Here is a 22,285-nt window from a genome sequence, read left to right as displayed (position 1 = left end):
TTTTGAAACCTCAGTTTAGAAGTGCAAGTTTACACCAGCAGGTGTGAGTTGAGCACCATGGGCAACCTTATCCTTTTACCAAAGAAATGTACCTAGCAATGATCATGGAGATGTGGCACCATGGCCCTTCAGGTGTGTGCAGAGGCACTTGGGCTAGAAAAGCCAACAGGGTTCCCAGCATCTGGCTGGGATCACAGCTCCTGCCAACTGCACCAGACCCAGCTCAGGCACACTCACCCACGCTGAGTGTGCATCTTTTAGCTGCACTGCAACATGACCAACCTTGCTTGAAGACTAGAAAATTCCACTCCCTCCCACTGAATAGTGATTCCTTCAGCTTTTAGTTCCAAAGGTCTTCAACAAATAAACAAAAGAAAGATGATTTTTATTAGGGAAATACTTTATTTCAAAACTTAAAAATTTCACAACATGAACACTTGCACAAATATTAAGAATATAGAAATTGTTCCTTTGTATTTATAAGTCTGTGACTTGCATTTTCTTTGGAATTTCCTTCACAGCTTATTTCTTTGTTGAATCCAAGTTAGGCGTGTTTCCTTACAACTATATGGAAACTCTTGAGTTAGGTCACATCTGAAAAATGTAGTTTTCCATAGGACATATTGTATACTGAGTGATTGAATCTAAAATAAATTAAAAAACCCCAGGATTATTAAAAATAAATGCAAAAGAAACAGATGATAAAGCAACAATGTACTTCAGAGCAGTTTCTGGTATAAAGCAGTTTGGTGGAGCTCAGAACCCACAGAGAGAAAATAAATGTGAACAGTCAAATGATAATAGTGCAAGCACTTAGCATTTACTTAAGTTTTAAAAGGGTGCTGCATTACTGAGCTATGTGCTTTTTGTTCCAGTCAACCTCGAGTGAATTAATTGGCAGCTAGTACTAATAGCAGAGAGCAGATAGCCACAAACCAATTGGATTGCAACAGCTGAGTGTGAAGACTAGAAACACCTTCAGATCTGATTTATTTATTTAAGACAGCAATTTATAGGTGACACTGTTCATACTATTATGCACGCAGTTGCTGAGAAAGGGGCAGAGCTTCAAAACTCTGTAGAATTCCTTTAAAGCATCATATAGAAATACTTTTTTCTGAGATTGGATGATTCATCAAAACGAATTAAAACCCATTAACTGGAGTGTGACCATGCCTCATGAGCAGGATGTAGAGATTAGAAATCAGACTGCAAAAATGAACTGAGAAATCTGTAAATGGCACAAAAATTTAGAGTCCTTTTTGTTAGCAGCTGGCTATGCAATTCCTTCAGTCCACTGATGGGCTGAAGGTGGCTTGTGCAGCTGCAGGGAGCTCATGAGATCTGGGATAAGGCAGACCCCCATGAGACCAGTAGAAGAGTGGGACACATGAATCACACACTGCTTTAGATCATTGCATTTGTCCATCTGGAACACTACTATTGGAAACTTTTGTGTTCAATTTACTCTTATTTTTAGTCCTGCATAAACCTCTGGTTTCATTACCTGCTCACTTTTTTTTTCACACTTGCTCTCTAAGTCTTCCTGGAGAAACTGGAGAAAGGTACAAGAAATAATGCCACCTTCTTATGTCTCCCTTGTCAATCTTCACAATTTTATCTTATACTTTAAGTAAATATGACATAAAATGTGCATTTAGATGATAATTTTTCCCTTATGGCTCACTTTTCCTTTCTTCTTTAATGGTATTTTCATTCAGGTTTTAAGTCATTATGATCTGACAGTGTTTAAGGTCAAGAGATTAGGACTTGCTTGGCTACTCTCATATAACATCAACTCCTGTGGTGCATTTATTGCTAGGGTATGAGTGAGACACTTTCTAGAGAAGTTTGACAGAGCATATGACATAAATTAGAGCTTTTTTTTCTAAACAAGATCCCTTTTTGGGAAATACTCTTGCTGAAACTAGAGTCTCTCAGAATGGGTGGCAAATGAGTTGGAAAAATGATAGACTAAGACCTCAGAAACTTAACAGCAGGTGTTAAAAAGAAACTTTTTGCAAGTAAAATGGAGACTGCAAAAATTGTCTTTCATACAACACAGCATTCAGGAAAATTTATCAGAGAGTGCCAGTCACTATATTTCAGTGTTACTGTGCCAATTTATACCAGTTAAAACCACATCTAAAGTTGAAATACATGCTGTTTTAGAAAGCAATTCTCATGTAAGCATTTTCCCATAATTTAGTTTGTTCTAAGTGAAACCATCATTCAAAAGATACATTTGAAGATATTTGAATGATATTTGTTCTAGGAAAAATTAAAATGGTGAGTACCAGGACCATCATAAAGCCCTCTTAGTTGTAAGAGAAAGATCTCACCATAGAGACAACTTTCCTGAAAATCTAGCTGTAGCAGTTGGTTCCATTTCCTTCCCTTCATAACCTCAGTTTAGTGAAATACTTTTGATAACTTTTTAAATACATATTCTGCAGTATTTTATATAAGTTGAAATTTGGTGTCTTACCTAATATCCATTTTTCTGATAGAGACATTATTTCCTTGTACTTCTTTCCTGGTTTTTTTCCTATACAGATTTTCGCCTGACGTAAGGCTTTACATATTTTCCCTCCTGCCAGCTGTATAAGTTCAATTAGCTTTTTGCAGGGTGGCTGACTGGTAGGAGATACAAACATGACAGGCTGGTTTGAAAAGAGATTCTGCTGGTATTTTCCTGTGGATAGATGACGCTGAAGCCTGCAGATCTGTATTTGAGGAAACAAGAAAATTAGTGTGTTACATTTCCACTCAAAGTAAAACTAAACCTTGTTTTTCATAATTCAGAAAAAAAGAGAAAGAAATATATTAGTATGAACTTTACTTTTTCAAGTGTATCAGAAATTCTTGGGTAAAAATATATGAAGAATTTGCTCTACTTGATCAATACAATTCCCAAACCAAAAGAAGTTCTCTGAGAATGCTGTGCAGCTTGTAACATTTGATCATTATAGCAAAAACCTGCTTGATCTATATAAGGCAAATTTTATTCTCATTATATACCTGGCAGAACAGTGTTGCAGCAATTAAAGCCATTTCCTTTAGCTGTAATATGCATAAAAGCAGTGCATATAGCAAGCATAAACACCAAGATATGCAAAATAAAATTTTCATGCCAAAATTTTTAAAAAAGGTTGTATTTCTTAGTGTGAGGCTGCCATTGACCTGCCAGAGCAATGCAGGTAACAGCTCTGATTTTGTATTGCTTATCAAAGTTTGGAAAATTTATAATGAGACTGGAGTTAATTGCAAGATGGGAACAAAAAGAAATGTTTCATATTATGTGATGCTTGGAATTTTTTATACAGATGACAACATGAGCATGGAGGCAAGGTCATTTTTCATATATCTGGTTTATGAGACATCTGAATATGAAACTGTATCACGTGAGAAGGTGTAACTGGAACAGTGGAAAAAATTAGCTGTGGAGTGGATTCCTTCCACTCAACACACAAACATGCTGGGAAGCTATAGGCACTTAAGAATCTTATGTGATAATGTATGTGCTTGGCAAACGTGCAGCCAATGTAAGAATCTCCACCTGATTTGCAGGGGTTTGTAAAGCCAAATGGCTCCATGGCATGTTCACAGATAAAAGTCCAAGTGAATTGCCTTAGCACTTCTGATCAATGAGCTGGACGAAGATTCTGCAAAGCCTGAAACCCATGGTAACTTGAGGCTTCAGCTCAGTGGCTCTGTGTCACTGGCCTCTGCTCTTCTGGGACATGTCAATCCATGTCAACCTGAATTTTGAGATCTCTGCCATCAATAAATAATTCAGCTTTCTTAGGTTGTTAATTTCTTGGTTGCTCTCCTGAGAATAAAATTAGGTTGATTCTTTGCTTTCTGAATTCACTAAGGTATAAGGACAGTGACTGCTATGGATGAACCAGACCAAAAAGTCTCAATCACAAGATAAGAAATACCCTATATTTTCTATTCCTTTGTAAACTTAGGTTTAGGAATGGCATAGCACACCTAATCCTGTCTCATATCTGCTAAGTAATTTTGTTGATCACAGTACTGTTGCAGTTATATTGCAGACTTTGGAGGACCCAAACTTACTTAATATATCCGATGGCCCTTCCTGCACCTGATGCCTTGCACTCTGGATTTGGACTCAGTGGAGTATTGCCTACCTCCATCTGAGCAGAACACTCTTCTAGGAGTGCCTGTCTGCTGGGCATCTTGGTGTCAACAAAACCAGAAAATTAATAATTGTACTGTTTTAACACATGGTATCTGATTTGGGATTCTCTAAGAGTACCGTTTGTGATGGGTCTTGTGAGGCTTAGAGGCCATGATCACTGTCTTAAAAGGAGACTAGGTCAGGAACATAAGCCACTTTGCAATCTGTGATGTACAGAGCAGTGTGATTTTGGTATTACTAGGATTGCAATCATTAATCTTCATTTAAAAACTATGCTATTGTGAAACTATGAAAGTGCTTGTTGTAAGCACTTCAACAAATTAAAGTACACACTATAGTGAAAAATAACAATCTCTTTGTATCAACCTCTTAACAGCCTCATGACAAATGCAATGCCATCTTAGTTCATCTGATACACAGCTCTTTGGAATTATTGGCACAAATCAGATGCAGCTGATAGAAAAAACACAATTCCAAAGAGAGTATAGTGCTAATTTATCTACAATAGATTAGATTTAACTAAAAAAGAAAAAAGTCACACTGGTTTTGCCAACCTGAAAATCTAAGATTTTAAAGATAAAAATTATTAGAATCGGTAAGTTTTTATCTTAAGAAGGCAGTAGGACTTGTGTTAGATGGAAGATAACAAATATAAATTGTTGCAATCTATTTTCTGCATATTTTAGAGAATATTATTTAAAAGGGCTAATTGTATTCCTGCTTCCTAAAAAATTTCCCCTGAAAGGATTTATTTGCTGCCATTGTATGGCATTGTATGATACATCATCCTATAGAAACAACTGTTGGATGAAATTAATATTAAAGCAAATGTGTACATAGCTAATCATAAAATCAGGAAACCCAAATTTTAATGACCTAACAGCACTCACCTCAGCTCATGTGCACAATTAGCATGCTTTATTTATGCATTCAGTACATAGTAGGAGCACCCAGAGAAGGGAAATGCTGCTGTGCTATAGAGCAGGTTTTCTTAAACTGCGCTTACAATTCCATCAGGGTTCATTACCAGTGCATTTGAGAGGAGGACAGGCTAAGAACACAGCACATGCCAGTGGCAGCATCAAAGGAAGGGTTCAACATGGACTGTCACCTCTGCATTTCCTTTGTCTGGAGCAGCACCACCACATTCCCAATCAGCTGTGCCTGGATTTGCTCAAGCACACTGGATCCCCACACAGGCAAAAACCCCCAGCGTTTACATTCAGAGCTCAGAGAGGAGTCTGGAAGGTTGGAAGGTTGACTTTGCCTGCTGGCCCACTGGCCTGGAAGCTGCACTGCTGGCCAGCTGCTGAAGGGCAGCCAGCTGACCACACAGGCTTTGGCAGGGGGACCAGAGGGCACAATCAAGCTCTTACCCCTGAATTGACTCAGCTGCCTTCACAACATCAAAGCCTTTGCAGCGCTCCAGGGGTGCTCCCAGTCCTTTGAAACCATACCCATTTCATACAAACTTATACAAATAAATAAATAATTCTTCTAGCAGAGACCAAGCCTGGGAAAATATCAGATCCCAAAAAGAACTATTTTCACAAATTGTGGACCTATAAGTCAGTAGTTATGGTTACAGTTGTGTTAGTGCCTATTAGACAGCACTGATTTTCATTTCCAATAGTATTCTTTAGCAGATGAACACTAAAACAAAGTGTTATTGACCCATCTATTTAATCTTTTTGGTAAAGACTCTAACCATAAACCACATCCTTTCACTAGCTGGATGAATGGCAGGAAGACACCTTTTACATGCATACTTTTCTCATAAATGTACCATTAATGTAGTTGTTTGTTTGAACCTAAGTTTTCAATGGAAAAAAAAATACTGCTGACAGCAGTAAAACTTAAGGAGAATGTATTACAAATAAATAAAGTCTTTCTTTGCTATAAAGTAAAAAAATCACAAAAAAACTTCACCAACTATTGTCCCACCTGTGACTCATTTTCAATTCCCCCAAGCCAAAAGAGCACATAATATAAAAACTCCTAAACTTCGTAGTTTTGTCTAGGACTGTATGAGAATACCTCCTGCTGGGCAAGGTGCCAGAACCAACACAAAACTCCACAAACTCCATAGGAGACAGCTATCAAGTGCTACAAAGGTATTATCTCTGAATAATACCTGAATTCATGGAATATGTAAGAAAATAAATATTTTGAAAGCACATTGAAATTTTTAAGCGATGAAACTGATAATTTCCTATCTATAGCACTCAATTTTCAGTGTCCAATTTTCAGAAAATAGCACATGAAGAAATGTGCAGTCTGAATATTAGAATAATATTATTAGAATAATAATTTTATTATTTATTATTATATTTATTATTATTATTATTATTTATTATTTATTTATTATTTATTATTAGAATCATAATATTTCACAAAAATGAAATTAAGAGTATGGTTATGATTTATTAAAATTAATAAAAATGGTATTTGTAGCCTAGAATTGATAATGTGGAGTACTGTATACTTAAAAATATACATAATGTAGCCATATTTGATGATTACATATGTCTGAAAATTTGTGCATGCACTGTACAATCAATGTAAGTATTATTAATCTTCATTCTTAATTTCAATTATTGACTAAACATTAATAAATTGAAAAAAACCCTTATGATCTATTTTATAATTAATATTCAAGCAATTAATATAGTATTTATGAGAACATGGAAAGCTGTCATATCTTGGTGATTGTTGCTTGCAAAAATAATTAATATATTCTACTAAATACAAACAGCAAAAAATAAAATTGCAGACCCAAGTTTTAAGAGAGAAGATTGTATCTTTCATGGTTTATATCTATCCAAAGACTAAGTATTAGTTCATTTGAAATTGATGATCAAAATTTATTTATTGTTTATTTTCAGTAAAAAGAGAACTGACTGTTGAAGTGTTAAGGATTAGTTCACTATTCTGCAAATATTAAATGACAAAACCCCTACAAAATGGATGAACACCAAACCCCACAAGCTTTATGCTTTGATAATGTAAAAATTTAAAAATAAAAGACAAATAAATAGCATATTAATATAATATAGTTTACTGATGTTGCTGGGGAAACATTAAGCTCTAAGCTTTTTATATTCACATTATTTCAGTATGGATCAATATACTGTCTAAGTAATGTTTACATTTTCAGTTGCTATAATTCTTTATGAAGCCCTTGTGAGGAACAAAATCAAAATTATATTCCTGTTAGGAATCATTAAACTTGCATGGTGATATGCATTTTCAGACTGTCTTTTGGTAAAAATTTAAAAGAAAAACACATATGTGGAGCCCCCCATACATAGAGATCAAGGGCTTACATCCACACAAGTGAACCATCAGCCTGCTTCTGATGAAAAGGAGAATATTGCAGTGTGCAGACTTCTGAAAGTACAGTTATCCTGCAGTGAGGAATTTGCAGAATCTGCAGGACCCTACAGGGATCAAGGAGTGATTCATGTTAACAATGCAGTACTGCTGCAAGACAAAGAAGAAATGCTTTCTTTTTCATCTTTCTAAATATCGAGTTTAATAGGATAGAAGCAACTAATCAAATAGCAGCTCTATTTTTGTAGGAAAAACATGTGCCATACATTTTTAACTTAAATTAAAAGCTTATCATTTTCGTTTGTTGGGTTTTTAAAATTATTTTAGCACTTGTCTGAGTTTTTTTAACATGTTTGGAATACTAAAATTCAAATAGTATTCACTAAAAGCTGAAAAAAATTACATTGAAATGCTGCACTAGATAAATAAATTGGTGATGTCTGGCATGAGAAAAGCATGTTAGGACCTGGAAACAACTTCCTTCAGCAAGCAGTTTGACAAAAAAATAGATCCTCAGCTTTTAAGAATGCTGTGTCAGTTAATGGAGCACAACACTGATGCAGGACCCCAATGGTTCTGGATGTACTGCCATCCTTTCATCTCAACAGCACCCAGAACCTCATTCCGCTCTTGGACATGACATTGCTAATGATGTTTTTCATTCTCAGGGCAAAACTCAACTTGCAACATTCATGCAATATAAATTAATTACAAATATGGCATCTTTATCTCTTACTGTTTATTGAAACAATGCTTTCTCATTGGTTATTGATATCCTTTGGCTGAAACAGAAGCTCCCTGTCTGTCAAGACTTCAGACAGTCAGAACTGAGAACATTTTGAATGCTTGATAAGGCTACATCAGCCCCCCAGCACACACACACACACACACACACACACAGACATACATGGAGATTGTGTACAGGCAAACAGGCCATATGTTTCTGCAGGAGAAAACCCAGTGCTCTGAGCTGGAAGAGCTGGAGGTGGAAGAAGATAGAGTAGAAAATTCGGTCTAGAAAAAAGAAAGTTTCAATGTCTGGTCTTGGAAAATAAAAAGGAAAATAAAAGGAGAAATGGCATACAGTTAAAACTGTATTATCTGAAAGTTATTCAAAACAGTTTCTTCCCCTCCTCTGAGACTCCTTCACATAAGAGTTTCCTGGCCAAGGCAAGGGCAAAAGCAAGAACACTTCAATCCAGACAATTCAGCTGATATTGTTTCTTTCTACTGCGTTTTGGCAGACAACCGTGCTTCTCTCAAATCTCACAGACTGATAAGAAAAGTTAATTTCACCAATTTATACTCTGAAAGACTGAGTCCAGTGGGAATACTGTATGAAAATGTTGGCAAATAAATCTACTGTTTGGCGGATATTCAAAATTATACTGGAAGATGTCTGAACCATTTTTTTCCGGCATAGCAAATTTTTGCAGGAAAAGAAAAAATAACTTATTTTTAGTTTAATTTCCTTGTTTTCCAGAGATAGTACTATTTTTGAAAACTACATAATTCAATGTAATCAACCATAGATTAATAAAAAACAAATCAGGGTAAAACATTGTCTTTTCCCTTTTGAGAATAACCATGACTTGCAAATCAAGGAGCTGTATTATCAATATATATAAAATTTAAAAACACTCTGATAAGATTGTAAGATAGGGTCACTTTAACTACTTGCTTAGAATTTCAAAAATATTCTGAAATAAATATATTTGCATTTGGTTTCAACACAAACTAAGTATTTTTAAAATTAAAAAGTCCTTTAATTACAAATTAGCTAACTAAGAAATGATTTTTTAGGACTAGAAATTTAAACTTTTCTTCTGAAATACCTCAAAACTTGTCCTTCTTCCATTTAATCTTATTTCAAGAGAACTCAAGTGACTTCCAGGCAGTGGTAAGAATGCAAATTGCAATTGCAAATTTAAATCAAAATTCTGCAAATTATAATTGGGAAGGGTTTTCTTCACCAGAATATCAGTAAAGCAGCCCTGTTTCATGCCCCATGCCAAAGTGGTGTATGAGTGTGGCACACACACCTCTGAGCCCTGCACCACTGGCATACCATGAGGGTTACATGTACTACATGTGACAAGTCCCCAAGAATCCCTGTAAAATTTGAAGATAGATATTTTCCACCTCCATACACATCCTAGTCCAATGCTTATCTTCTCTCACAGTTAGAAAGCTTTCCTTAATTATATAACCTAAATTGCCTCTGATGCATTTTCAGCCCATTATTTCTTGTCCTAGTGCCAAGGGACATGGAGAACAATTTCTTCTTTTCCTCTTTGCAACAACCTTTAAATATTTGAAGGCAGTTATCATGTCTCCACTCAGCTGTCTCTAGACTAAACAAACACAGTTCTTTCAGTCTTTGCACTGGGGTCATATTTTGTAGACCTCTGATAGTTTTGTTACTCTCCCCTGGATTTTTGCCAATGGATCCCACATCTTTCCTGAAGTGCAGTGCCCAAAACTAGACATGGTATTGCAGCTCAGGCCCCACCACTGCTCTCTGCACACTGCAAACAATTCATGTGTTTTATGCTTAGCATTCCTGTTAACACATCCTTGAATGCCTGCCTCTTTTATTGGAGTATGACAGAGGTTACATATATTGGTTCAAATCCTCTAAAATGTTGAGTTGCTCTTTGGGCAGAACTATTGCATTGTCACTCTGCAGGTGATTATTTCTCTGCCTTTGCAGTTGTCTTTACTGAACTCCATCATACTTACTTCTGACCATTTCTTCTATCTCTCAAGGTTAATTCCAGTCTGTTGTAGCTTAGCCCTGGTGGCACCTAAGCACCACAGAGCTGCTTGCTTCCCCGTTCTGCGGGATGGTGGGAGGGAGGAAATTTGCAAGGGTGAAAGTGAGAAAACTCATGAGGTGAGATGAAGACAGATTAGTAATTAAAGAACTGACAAAGTAAATCTCCAGTTCTACTAACTTTAGGTCATGATTAATCGGACTTTATAGCCTGGTAGCTTAGCAAAAGCCTAGATAACAAATACAGTATATGGATGGAACAGTTGTACATTTTATGCCAATGGTTCCCACATGTGCTGGTGTGGTGGCTTCATTATGTTTATGACAGAGAGCTCATGTGATCATTTATGGATCTTCTGTGCAGGAGATCTAAGTAAGCAATGTTGAATCTACCATTTTATATCTAGTATTATTGGTAGGACTCTCCATCTAACACAGTTTGTAGATGCATGCAAGTCCATAAGTCCCAAAAACACAAAGCAAGCAAAATAAGAACAGAAAGTTTCTTCCCTTAATTCAACTGACAGATGAACAAAGGTAGTTGAGACCATATGCAAACCAAGAAAATCTTAACCTCCAAATAATTTGATTTAGACAAGCAGCCATGACTTTAAAAGTTATGTATTATATAGATGGACCTGTTTTTCCTCATAGCTGACAAAGATCTATTCTTGATGGATCTATCCTCACAGGACCTTTGGCGAAAAGATACTTACATTTTTACCGGTCTAGTTTAATGCAATTTTGAAATGAATCTGTTAGTCATTCTCACAGAGCGTACTTTTAGTTCCCACTGTGGAGCACCCATCGGGACACACTGTACTCCATTTGGATGGAATACACTCAGAAGATGGGCTCAGTTCAGGGGGCAGGCTGGAATGAGCCCAGAGCCCGAAGTGTGTGTGGTGTGCATGGTGCTCTCATCATTCACTCCTCACACACTCTGCAGATCCCTTTCCCGTTGCCTGGATCACTGACTCCTAGACACAGGCACCAGAGAGCATGGAGTCACTTCTGGCAGATGTAATAGGGTAGTGATATAGGTATGGGATGCTTCTTTAAAATGGATTTATTAACTGCACAAAAATAATGACCTCAGCTAAATGTAGGCTGTCTTTTAACAGCTGCAACTTGCCCATATTAGTATCTCATAGTTCATTCTTATACAGCAACAGAAGGAGGAAGATTAGTTGCACTTTGGCATTTATTCCCTCATATTGCAACCATTTACCCATATTTCATATAAGGTCTCCTTGAGGCTTACCGAAATCTCCCAACCCACATAAGGCAAATTGTTTGTCGGGTTTTTGTTTTAAGAAGACCAGTGCATGAGACCAGTATGTTATTAATTTCAGCAGAGTAGCTTTAGGAATGAAGTATTAATGAAGTAAATAGCAATGTTTAATCATATGAGAGTAAACACTTGCATTTTCACAGACTGAAAGAATACATTTCCAGATAACTATATTTCAGTACTGAAAGACCACACTGAAACAGAAATTCCATGAGCTAATAACGTGCTGCACTTAATGGAGAGCAACTTGATACTCCCCATGGTTAAATACTACACATGATGAAGACACAAGGCATGGAAGCCCAGTATTTGCATTAAAGAAAAAAATTCAAAATTATAAGGTCATTACAACTACCTTAGGCTTTTCAGCTATTGGATCATTTTGGACAGTCTAATTTTTTATTTTTTTTTTAATCAGCACAGGATATTGTGCAGTGAGTTTCAAGAATGACATTTGTTTTGTTGGCTTAGGGAAGTGGGGAATCCTTCCATTTGCCTTTAACAGTAAATGATAAATCCAGTGCTGTCAACAGATTTGCTATACCTGGCAATGTGCAGATGAATAATACTTTGATAAATAAAAGAGTTTTCTATTCCAGTAATAACAAAGTGAGCAATCTTGTTGAAAGGAAAAGCCTGGCAAATGTGAGGGGTTACACAGATGTTCCCAAATGGCTCATTCCCCAAACAGTTGTATGAACCCATAATAAATGCAATCTTAACATTTAAAATAATTGCCAGTTTTATCTTTAAAATATGAAAATGTGAGTCCTTTTGCTGTGTCTCATCAGACTGAATTGTTTTACAAGAAGACAGAATACTTCTTCAGAATTCTCTCTACTCTTCAGTTTTAGCTGAATGCTATTGCAACGCCCAGCAGTCACTCAGTGTGTGCCAAACATGAATATTTTTAAGCGTCATTTGAGTTTTAGAGGCTACAGTAAGTGATGGGAACACAATCGTCTTGGGAATCTACAAATAACTTTAAAAAAGCTCATAAATCTGGCTTTCATGTTTAGGTTTTCAACAGCTTTATGAAATATGTCAAAGCTTGAACACAGTGAGTTCGTTTTCCTTCAAATTTCTGAGGATTGACTTCTCAATCTTTTTTGATATGCTGCAGAGAAACAAATAAAAAAGGACTTGGCTTTAAAAACTTAGGCATCAGCAAATTAGATTTTTTTAAAGTTGCTTTCTTATTTTAATTTCTTTTGTATCAACAGAGGAAAAACTAAGTAGGACAGCCTAAAGTATTCCCTCATCAAAACAACTGCAAAATGTTTCTGTTTAGCACACATTATATTACAACATACCAAACAAAATATTAACAAAAATGTGATGTATAATTAAAAGATTTTTTTTCTTAAATTGTATAAAAAAGATGCATCATAATGACTAAGCACAACAGAAACCTGGAGAGCTGCATTCAGAAGTCCCATGCAAACTCTCTATTTACAGGGAAACACATGCACTACAATGATAATTAGCAAGGAATTCTTGGTTTTTAAAATATGAACTAAAGGGTCAGTTGAAATTACATCAAAATTCAACAGCAAAAATCTTTAAAATTGTCTGAGAATCACAAAAATGAGCCCACTCAAACAGATTACCTGGCATCACACATGGTGCAACTGCTGTGGAATGTTGCCCACTGCAAAACTTGACCTGATTTGGGCTGCTTTCAGAAACTCCCAAAAGAACTGCTATCATGATTACCTCTATAACTTCCCTAAGTAGTACTCCCTGGCAGGAATACTTTATGTGTAATAACATCTCCTCTTCACTTAATCTATGTCACAAATTGGAAGATCCCATAGGAAGAATGGAAAGCAGAGACATTTAATCCTCCAGCATTAAAAGTAGCAAGTGGAGTTGCCGGCACACACAGAGCAAAAAAAAACCCTACTTGTTCAAATATTTGACCAGGTGGTTTTTATCAATTATGTTTTAAAATTATCATTACTCAAGAAATGTTTTTTGGAGAGGACCACTTTTTTCATAGGTGCTAAACAAAAGACATGACAAACTATTTCTATTTGAAAATTATTTTAATAAATGATTGTACTTTTTAGCATGACAATAATATAAGAACTTTGACTATATTGTGACAGGAAGCTGGGACTATCTTCTGTATAATTGAGGGAGAAATATTTATGTTGTGAATACAGAGTAAGTGTAAAGCTATGATAGTTGGTAGGGTAATGGCTGAGCACCTGACACTAAATTTATTGTCTTTGCTCTTATTTCTCAAGTTAAGGATAAGCATTTGAAAAGGATTTGTTTTAATAAAATGAAAAAAATGAATTCACAAACCACAGTCATAAGCTGTGCATGGTAACAAATGATGCTTTTCTAAAAGTAACCATTTCCAGTACCTGTTTAAGGAATTGACATTTATGAACTTGTGAGCTAATACACCAAACTCATTTGCAGCAGATCACCCCACTGTTTTCTTCTCAAGAGTCTACAGGAGGCAGAGCAGACACTGTCTCAGTAACCTGATCAAATGCTGGAGGAAAACAGAAGTCTAACATGTTATTGCTGCAAATAAGAAGCTTGAAACATAAACCTTATTTGGAATACAATCTTATTCCTGATTAGGATTTCAGATGCATTTGGGATTTTGACATTTTAACATTTCTGCTTTTTTCCCCTTTTTTATTACTTATTTCTGATTTAACTTTTTTCAGTGACAAAGATAATGGAACAATAATAATTTGACTTATTTGATATTTGCATTTGCTCTTGCAGGAACTGTCTTAATGAAGATAAAATAAAAGCGTGACACTAAAGGTGAAGCTATTGAAGTGCTAATCTGAAGTGGCAATCTAAAATCAATTCACAAGAAAGTCCACAAGTTTACTGAAAATCTAATGGTGATGTTCTAAAAACCTTAAAAAAAAAAAAGGAAATATTCTTGTAAATTCATATGGAATTCGGGTTTGTTTTAAATTTCAGCTTGCCAGTTGTGACGCAGTTAAATACGGAGAACTAGGCAGACTTATTATGGTAGTGGACTTTCAGTGACTTCTCATGCTAGCTGGGCAAAGTTTGTAGGGTCAAACTCCTGACCCTGTCCTCCTTTCTGAGTTCCTTTCCTATATCCCTGCTGTTCTTTGTCTAAGAATGGTGCAGTATCGAGTGTCTACCACTTTCTAGTCTATCTGGATTTTACCTGAAGTGCTTTTGCTTTAGTGAAAGCAGAAAGCCTTTTCAAGAGGCTGTCATTGCATATGCAAGCAGTTCCAATTTGAAAACCAAAGGATACTCAGCAAGTACTGTCCATAAAATATGAGCAACTGGGATTTGAGCTTAAATGCAAGATAAATACCCTGAAGCACAACAGTCACGGTCTTCAAGGAAAACCAGTAGTTATTTTCTAGTCACACAGCTGGATATCTTAGATAAAATGCAAATGCTCAATAATGCTCAATGCTTAGATAAAATACAAATGCTCAGTGCTTCTCTCCTGCACACTAGTTTTCTAGTAAATGTATGTAAATAAATATTTATCATACCTGGCTCTGGCCCAGTCCATAATTCCCACCAAAATCCATGGGAATAAGGTGGGTTTATCAGGAATACAACTTTAGTCCTATAATAATGCAAACTCTCATGAAGGTAACTGTTTGCTTGCACACCTACTATATTAACATATATACACTAAGAGAATGAAGAAAAAGAATATAATCTAGCTAGTCCTGCATGAGAGAAAAATTTTAAAAATGTCCTTCACACTCACTGGATCATGTGTATATTTTATTTTAAAATTCTATTAAATTTAAAATTGAGGAGCTAGCATGGTAGTTCTAATGCTACCCATGGAATATTTTTTTAAGTGTCTGTTTAAGGTGCAATGCATTTGTCCTTATGCTGTGGACTGATACTGGGAGAGCCATAAAGCCATCATTGCTCAGACTGTTAATGGAGGCAAGGACTCACTGCACAACACTCTAATACTCCTGGGGTTAAACAGAGAAAGAGTAATGATGGGATTTGGAGGGAATTCAATAAATCCTTCTTATTAAAGAGAGGCCAGTGTCCTACAGACTTAGAAGGGAGGGGAAGGCTAAGTCTTCTTCTGAGAAGATACACACATAAACTCCAAAGTGGTTTTTAATGATTTCACAGCTAAACAAAACTACATGGCATTGTCATGTCTTCTCTGCTATGGAACAGAGAATGTTATATAACATTCTCTGCTATATATTACAAACAAATATGACAGTTAAAAATTAAGTAATTCCATACTAAACTTAAAACAGTAGTTTAATCAATTACAATTTATCATAGCTGATTACCTCTCCAGTTTGAAATAAAGCTGAAATCAGGTATGAGATGGATAGAGAAGGAAAAATCAAAATACTTTGACTAGGCAAGTTTTATATTATTTTATAAATAAAAGGAATACATCAGGTTTTTTATGTTCATTAAAAGCTGGATATATTCACTGAGGCACACTTTGGTAGTGCCAGCATGATACAGTCACAAAGCATGCAGGGTGACAGCTAAAAAGCAACAGAGAGCTTTGCACATAATCTAAAATGAAATCTGTATGTAATTTCCTTCCCTTTGTTAATTGAAGATTAAAACTAAATCAAGGGGAAGCCTTCTATGAGGCTACTTCCAACAACAGATGACTCAACTAGCACCTGAGAATTTGTTGTGCTTGTGTGTACTGAGGTTCTGAACTTCCTGTTTCAATAAAATACCAAACAAGTTGTGTTTCCTTTACAAATAAGCTATTACATCAAACCCTGTTCCTATAATTTCAGTTTTTGTCCTCATTCCAACATTTTCTTTGGCAAATGTAGAAACATTCTAATTAAAGAGAAGAGAAAAACAAGCATCATTCATCATGGTAAGAATGAATGCTCAAAAGAACATCCTTACTGGTTACTTGTTCATTCAGTTTAATTTGGCTTTTTAAGTGCGCTTAATTATGGCATGCAGTTCTCTGAGATAAAACCTGGGTAGCAGGGTTTCCACTAATAGTGTCTTGTGAAAGCTATTAAAGGTAATAATTCCTCTAATGCCATACAAATGTAATACCACCTGTGTAAACTAATTAAAAATATTTTTAGAACATCATAATACTTTAAATATACTATTCTTTAACATAACGTTTGAACCTTTTTAAAGTGGAAATGTTCCTGTGTTGTCATCAGCATGATCTATAAGATAAGAGCAATAAGAATCCTTTCCAATGTCATCTTTCCATAATTTTCACATTTTGACCTCTGTCTACTTTATTTGCAATTAACCATGAGAAAGACAAATTCCCATGAAAAGGTAAATACCAGACCTGAAAACACAGCCTAATGTAACTGTCTGCTTAAGTACAATACAGCCTATATATTACAACATATGTTGTTTCTTTCCTAAATTTATTTAACCACAGAATTGGAAGTGCTGCTTCACCCAGGCAGAAGCCCAAACTTAAAAGGATACTATAGTAGGAGTTATGATTAATCAAACAAATGTCATTTTGGATAAGTCCGTGTGCACATTGTATCTTTATGGAGAGCACTACCTCTTTGTCTTATAAACCAAAGGCTTCCAGCAAATGAAGCTAAAACCCCAGTCAGATGCTTGGGGTTGTGTTCTAGACAAATCTGGAATGCAGTAGAAAAAACATCCACTGTAAATGGCTAAAGCCAGTAGAGGATGCCGAAAACTCCTGATGAAAAAATAACCACTACAATGTCTGCAACACCCTCTGAGTGTAGCATGAAAATAGAAATAGTGCAGTTAATCCTGGAAAAACCCTATGTTTGAGGAATGATCTCATCAAAAAGGAGAATGACTTGGCAGTGCTGTTGAGAAGAAGCCAGCAGCCCTACAGCAGTGGTGAGATGCTCTTGGGGAAAGCACACAACAGGAGATTGGATGGCAGTGTGCACTCACAGCCCAGAGAGACAAACATATCCTGGGCTGCATCAGAAGCAGTGTGACCAGGAGGGCAAGGCAGGGGATTCTGTCCCTCCGCTCTGCACTCTTGAGACTCCACCTGGAGAGCTGCATCCAGCTCTGGGGTTCTCAGCATAAGAAGGGCATGGAACTCTTGGAGCGAGTCCAGAGGAGATCACAAAGGTGACCAGAGGGCTGGAGTGCCTCTTCTATGAAGACAGGCTGAGAAAGTTGGGATTGTTCAGCTTGGAAGAAGAGAAAACTCCTGGAAGACCCTAGAACAACCTTCCAGTACTTTAAAGGGGCTATGAGAGGGCTGGAGAGAGACTTTTTACAAGGGTATGTAGTGACAGGACAAGCAGAACGGCCTTAAGATGGAGAGTAGGCTTAGATTAGATATTAGGAAGAAATTCTTTACTGTGAGGTGGTCAAGCACTGGAACAGGTTGTCCAAAGCTGTGGATGTATCCCTGGAAGTGTCCAAGGCCAGACTAGATGGGACTTTGAGCAGCCTGGTCTAGTGTAGGAAGGTGTCCCTGTACATGGTGGAGGGGGTTGCAGCTTGATGATCCTTAAGACCTCTTCCAATCAAACCATTTCATGATTCTATGAACTTTTAGGAAAAAAAAACCACAAGCAAACAAATCCCCAACAACAACCCAAAACCAACAAACAAACCTGAAGCAAAAAACCCAAGAAAAAATATTACCTGCTTTTAATATCGGATGAACCACTACGTGTCCTTCAGCATCTCCTACATGAGTAAGCAACAACCAGCCCAATCCACATCACAGAGAATAATAATAATAATAATAATAATTATGGGATCACACTATGGTACTGCTTCAAGAAGCACATCTTTAGTTTCATAAATGTGAGCTTAGCCAAACCAAAAACCCAATGGGATGGGACAAACAGATCTTTCAATTATTTATGCCATTCATATTTTACAGTTTCTCTTCTAAGCCATAATCAACTCAACTATATAGTTCCACATAGTAAAGTTTAGTGCAAAACTTAATTAATGCATAGTTCTCTACCTCCTTCATGTTAGACTAAACCCAGAACTTCAGTAATAATACTCAATAAAATCTGTAGAGTTTGGCCTTGCTTTGTATTGAAACTGCAGCTGTTTCAAGGCACTTAAAATGTACCTTGATTCAGGCAGGAATCTCTGAGGCTAGGCAAAACTTTTGGTAGATCACTAAAATTTTGGGACAAGTTTTTCAGTCTTAACATGTTAGTGAGGATACCTTAAAGCTAATTCTTAAATGTGTATTTTCTTTGATTTTAGAAAGTTAGTACTAAACAGAATTTTTATACTTTTTCCCTGGATGGTCCTCATATGTTCAATTTAAAACATAGATGCTAATGAATAGTTACTGTTAAAAGAACCAACAAAATTCCACCCAATTCAGACTACCCATAAAATTCCTGTCCCTCAGGCAAACATACTGCTGTTAGACTTCTCTCTCTATTCTATAATAGATTTAAAAGTAGGCATGACATGCAGCAAAGACTATTGAAGGTGAGCAGAATCAGGCTGCCTCATCTCCACAGGTAAAAGCCTCTCATGTGAATCACTGCCAGAATTTCCTGCTTGAAATGCATTTGATAAAGCCTCAAGGCCACAAATAAATCTGGTAGAACGAAATATGGGTAAAGTGTGACCTTTCAGTCAGATTGGGGAAAAAAAGGGACAGAAATATTCTTCTGAAGATCAAAAGGTCCCTGGTGCAGACACTATCCTTGGTTTTGGATTTGTACAATGTAATGAAATACAAAGTCTGCTTTCATGTTTAGTAGAAAATAATGAAGAAATATTACCTTTGTAATAGTAATTTACTGACTAGCAAAGCAAGGCTCTTTTTTGATTGCAGCCTCTGGGACCAACTTCAGGCAAATATTAAATAATACTTTTAAAAAATTATGAATTTAGACCATCTTTTAAATACTTGTGATAAATAACTTCAATACACAAGACATAAATCATCGATAGAAAAACATGACAGTGGAACTTCTTGTCTTTGAGAAAACCTCCAAGGTCTACAACAGAAGACCTTGTATCATCAACACATAATAAAACACAAAACAGTAAGAACAAGTAGAGAAGTATATTAATATATAAAACCCATATACTCACAAGCACAGTAAGTCAAAATCATAATTTCAAAGTAAATCAGCTGATGGTAGAATTTTGATAACTATCTTATGAATACATTTAAATTTTTTTTTTTTGTGTTTGTGTGGTTGGAGCAAAAGTATGGGAGTTAGAAATCAAAGGAGGCTATTAAAATACTTATATCAGGGAAACTAAGACTAGCAGGACAAAATCTGGCACACATTCATAGAGTATTTTCTTCATATTAACTGTGAATTACTTCAGCCTCTGTTTTGGAGGACAGAATTCTGCAGTTAAGACTGTACCTTAGACACACTTATGAAAGTGCCTGAGAAGACAAGCTATATCAGCTAAAATGTACATTCTAAAGCTCTCAGAAGATGTAATGGAGAAATACATTCAGAAAAATATCAGATCTGTAGGCTGTGATCCTACCCTGTAGAGACACTGTCATGGACTTCAGTGTCATATTCTCTTCCAGGAACATGAACAGAGTTGCAGTACAACTTTTTGCTTATGACTAAATGGAGAAAACAGCAAGGAATTTATTAAAAATAAGGGAATTTATTAAATAAATAAGATTCACTTTTGCTGGAATCATTGCATAACACTGTGTTTTGAGAGAGTCAGATTTGTAACTAATTTTATTGCCTGGATATAGTGTACTACAACTATAATATAAAAAAAAAACCAACAAGAGCATCTCAACAGCTCCACTAAAACTGCCAGACCAAAAACTTTCCCATCCCAACATAGCTATAAAGGGTCTCTACAAAGATCCACCATATTTTTGCTTCTTCAGCTATTTCATCTAGAACTACTAGGTTAAATAAATGATAATATAATAATAAGAGCCCATAATTCAACACATTTTTCCTCTTACAAAACAACAGTTCTTGATATAGACATTCTTCTGTGCTACGTAGAAGTAGTTCTCTACAAGTTCACCTTTTAAATAAATGGAATGTATTTTGGACTGACAGCATTTTAACTATTACAGATAAACACTGCATATAAGCCTGATTTACTGTTATGCAATAAAATACACATAAACAAATAAAATACACATAAACACTTTCCTTCTACCATAACAAGTGTGAGGATCAAGTAAGACAAAGCAGGATTTCTGAAGCTTTAGTTGTATAACCCCTGTGGGGCTCCAATGGCTTAACCAACAAAAAATCATTATATGCAGGAGCCAGGAGGTTTTCTAGCACACCCTGGTCTTATGAAACTCTCATTCTTCCATTTTGTTCAGATATGGAAGACAGAACTCCAATTTTTCTATCACTACCATCCATACATGCAGTAGGTTTCACTCATAAAATACTGAACATGTACAGAGAAACCTTTTTTACTGAAGGATAAAGGTATTTAGATGACTAAAACAACCATGATATCTCTAGGCATTATGATAATATACATTACTTACAGTAGGAAAAGAATATTAAAGCTAAAAGCTGATTATTAGCATCAAGCACTTTTGCAAAGTGTACGTGACCATCTGCCAGTGAGCTTGTAATGAATCATACAGACAAACGCAATCACAGTGCAACATCACCAGAAGAGAAAAGACAAAGGCACATAAACTTGACTATGTTTTTTTCTACCGTGGAAAAAAGATCAAAGTAAAACTTTGACTGTGTTTTTAAATGATAACACAGTTTCCCCAAGCACTGATTTCTAGAATTGCAAGATTGCAGTTCAGATGATAATGTAAAAGCATGTGTAATGCATACATAATGTGCTACTATTGCAGCAAAATGGAAATTTACCAAATCTACATCAATAGAGCAATAGAAACAGCTGCTCTTCCTCACAATTAATATTGGCCTGGGTCTGTTCTTATTACCTGTATACTAGTTTCAGCTTCTTTACTGCAGTCTTTGCTTGCTTTTCTGGTACTTTGTTATCCCCTTCTAAACACATCCCAGTGCTTCTTTTCATTTAAGAATCAGATCTTTTCAAGAAACTCGGAAAACAACCCCAAAGCAAACAAACAAAACTGCAGCATTGTTTTATGAAATGTAGTCTATGTTTATGTGCTGAGAAAATTCTGGACTGGAACAAGCTGTCAACAACTTTCTTTTGGCAAAAAATTTACATTCACTCATTTTTCATTTCCATGTTAGTCCAAACTAGTCAAATGCAGAGAGGAAACTAGAGAATACATCACAATTACAGGCAAAATAACAAGTGAAAAGTTTTTATGACCAAAGTGTACCAAGGCAGCAAGATTCTATTAGTCAGATATATGAGGTCATTGTACTATAAACAAGGACCACAGAATGGTAAAAAGGAATTACAGAACTGATTTTTATCCTGGAAAATTAGCTATGTAGATAAAACAGAGCTCTTTTTAGGAGCTAATTGGGGTGTTAAAGTTATTTGTAAGTCATTACAGACCATAACCATGTGCTCCTAGATTGTAGTCATGTGCATAGATTAAGCATATCAGCCAGAGAAGGCACAGAAGTAGGTGGGTATCCTTCCCAGGATGGGCTTCTGAGTAGCAATCAGATGAATCCATAAAGTCCAACAGGTTTCTAGAGCTGTTTTATCTTGGCTATTTTGTCATGTATGCTATGTACATCTGAGTACACTACATTTTTAAAAACAAATTTTAGATAAAATTGGCCTTTTGACTCAGCAGGTCGTTGTGAACTAACATTTAAAGGACGTA

The 22,285-nt window shown here is 35.9% G+C and overlaps 1 protein-coding gene across 1 annotated transcript in view; it reads right to left on the bottom strand.

The window, feature by feature from the left end:
- Window positions 1–388: 388 nt before the first annotated feature.
- The window catches only part of MCPH1 (microcephalin 1), a 129,606-nt gene continuing 107,709 nt past the window's right edge, over window positions 389–22,285 (bottom strand). Inside the window, exons 13-14 of the mRNA XM_036379714.2 lie at window positions 2,489–2,726; window positions 389–644 (exon numbers count right to left, since the gene is read on the bottom strand). Coding sequence (XP_036235607.1) covers window positions 589–644; window positions 2,489–2,726 — 294 coding nt within the window. The 3' untranslated portion in view covers window positions 389–588. The remainder of the gene's footprint in view (window positions 645–2,488; window positions 2,727–22,285) is intronic.

The sequence above is a fragment of the Molothrus ater genome, chromosome 3 (assembly GCF_012460135.2).
Source record: "Molothrus ater isolate BHLD 08-10-18 breed brown headed cowbird chromosome 3, BPBGC_Mater_1.1, whole genome shotgun sequence".
Classification (NCBI taxonomy): domain Eukaryota; kingdom Metazoa; phylum Chordata; class Aves; order Passeriformes; family Icteridae; genus Molothrus; species Molothrus ater.
The sequence above is the reverse complement of the archived record's forward strand: the minus strand, read 5'-3'. Positions and strand labels throughout refer to the sequence as shown.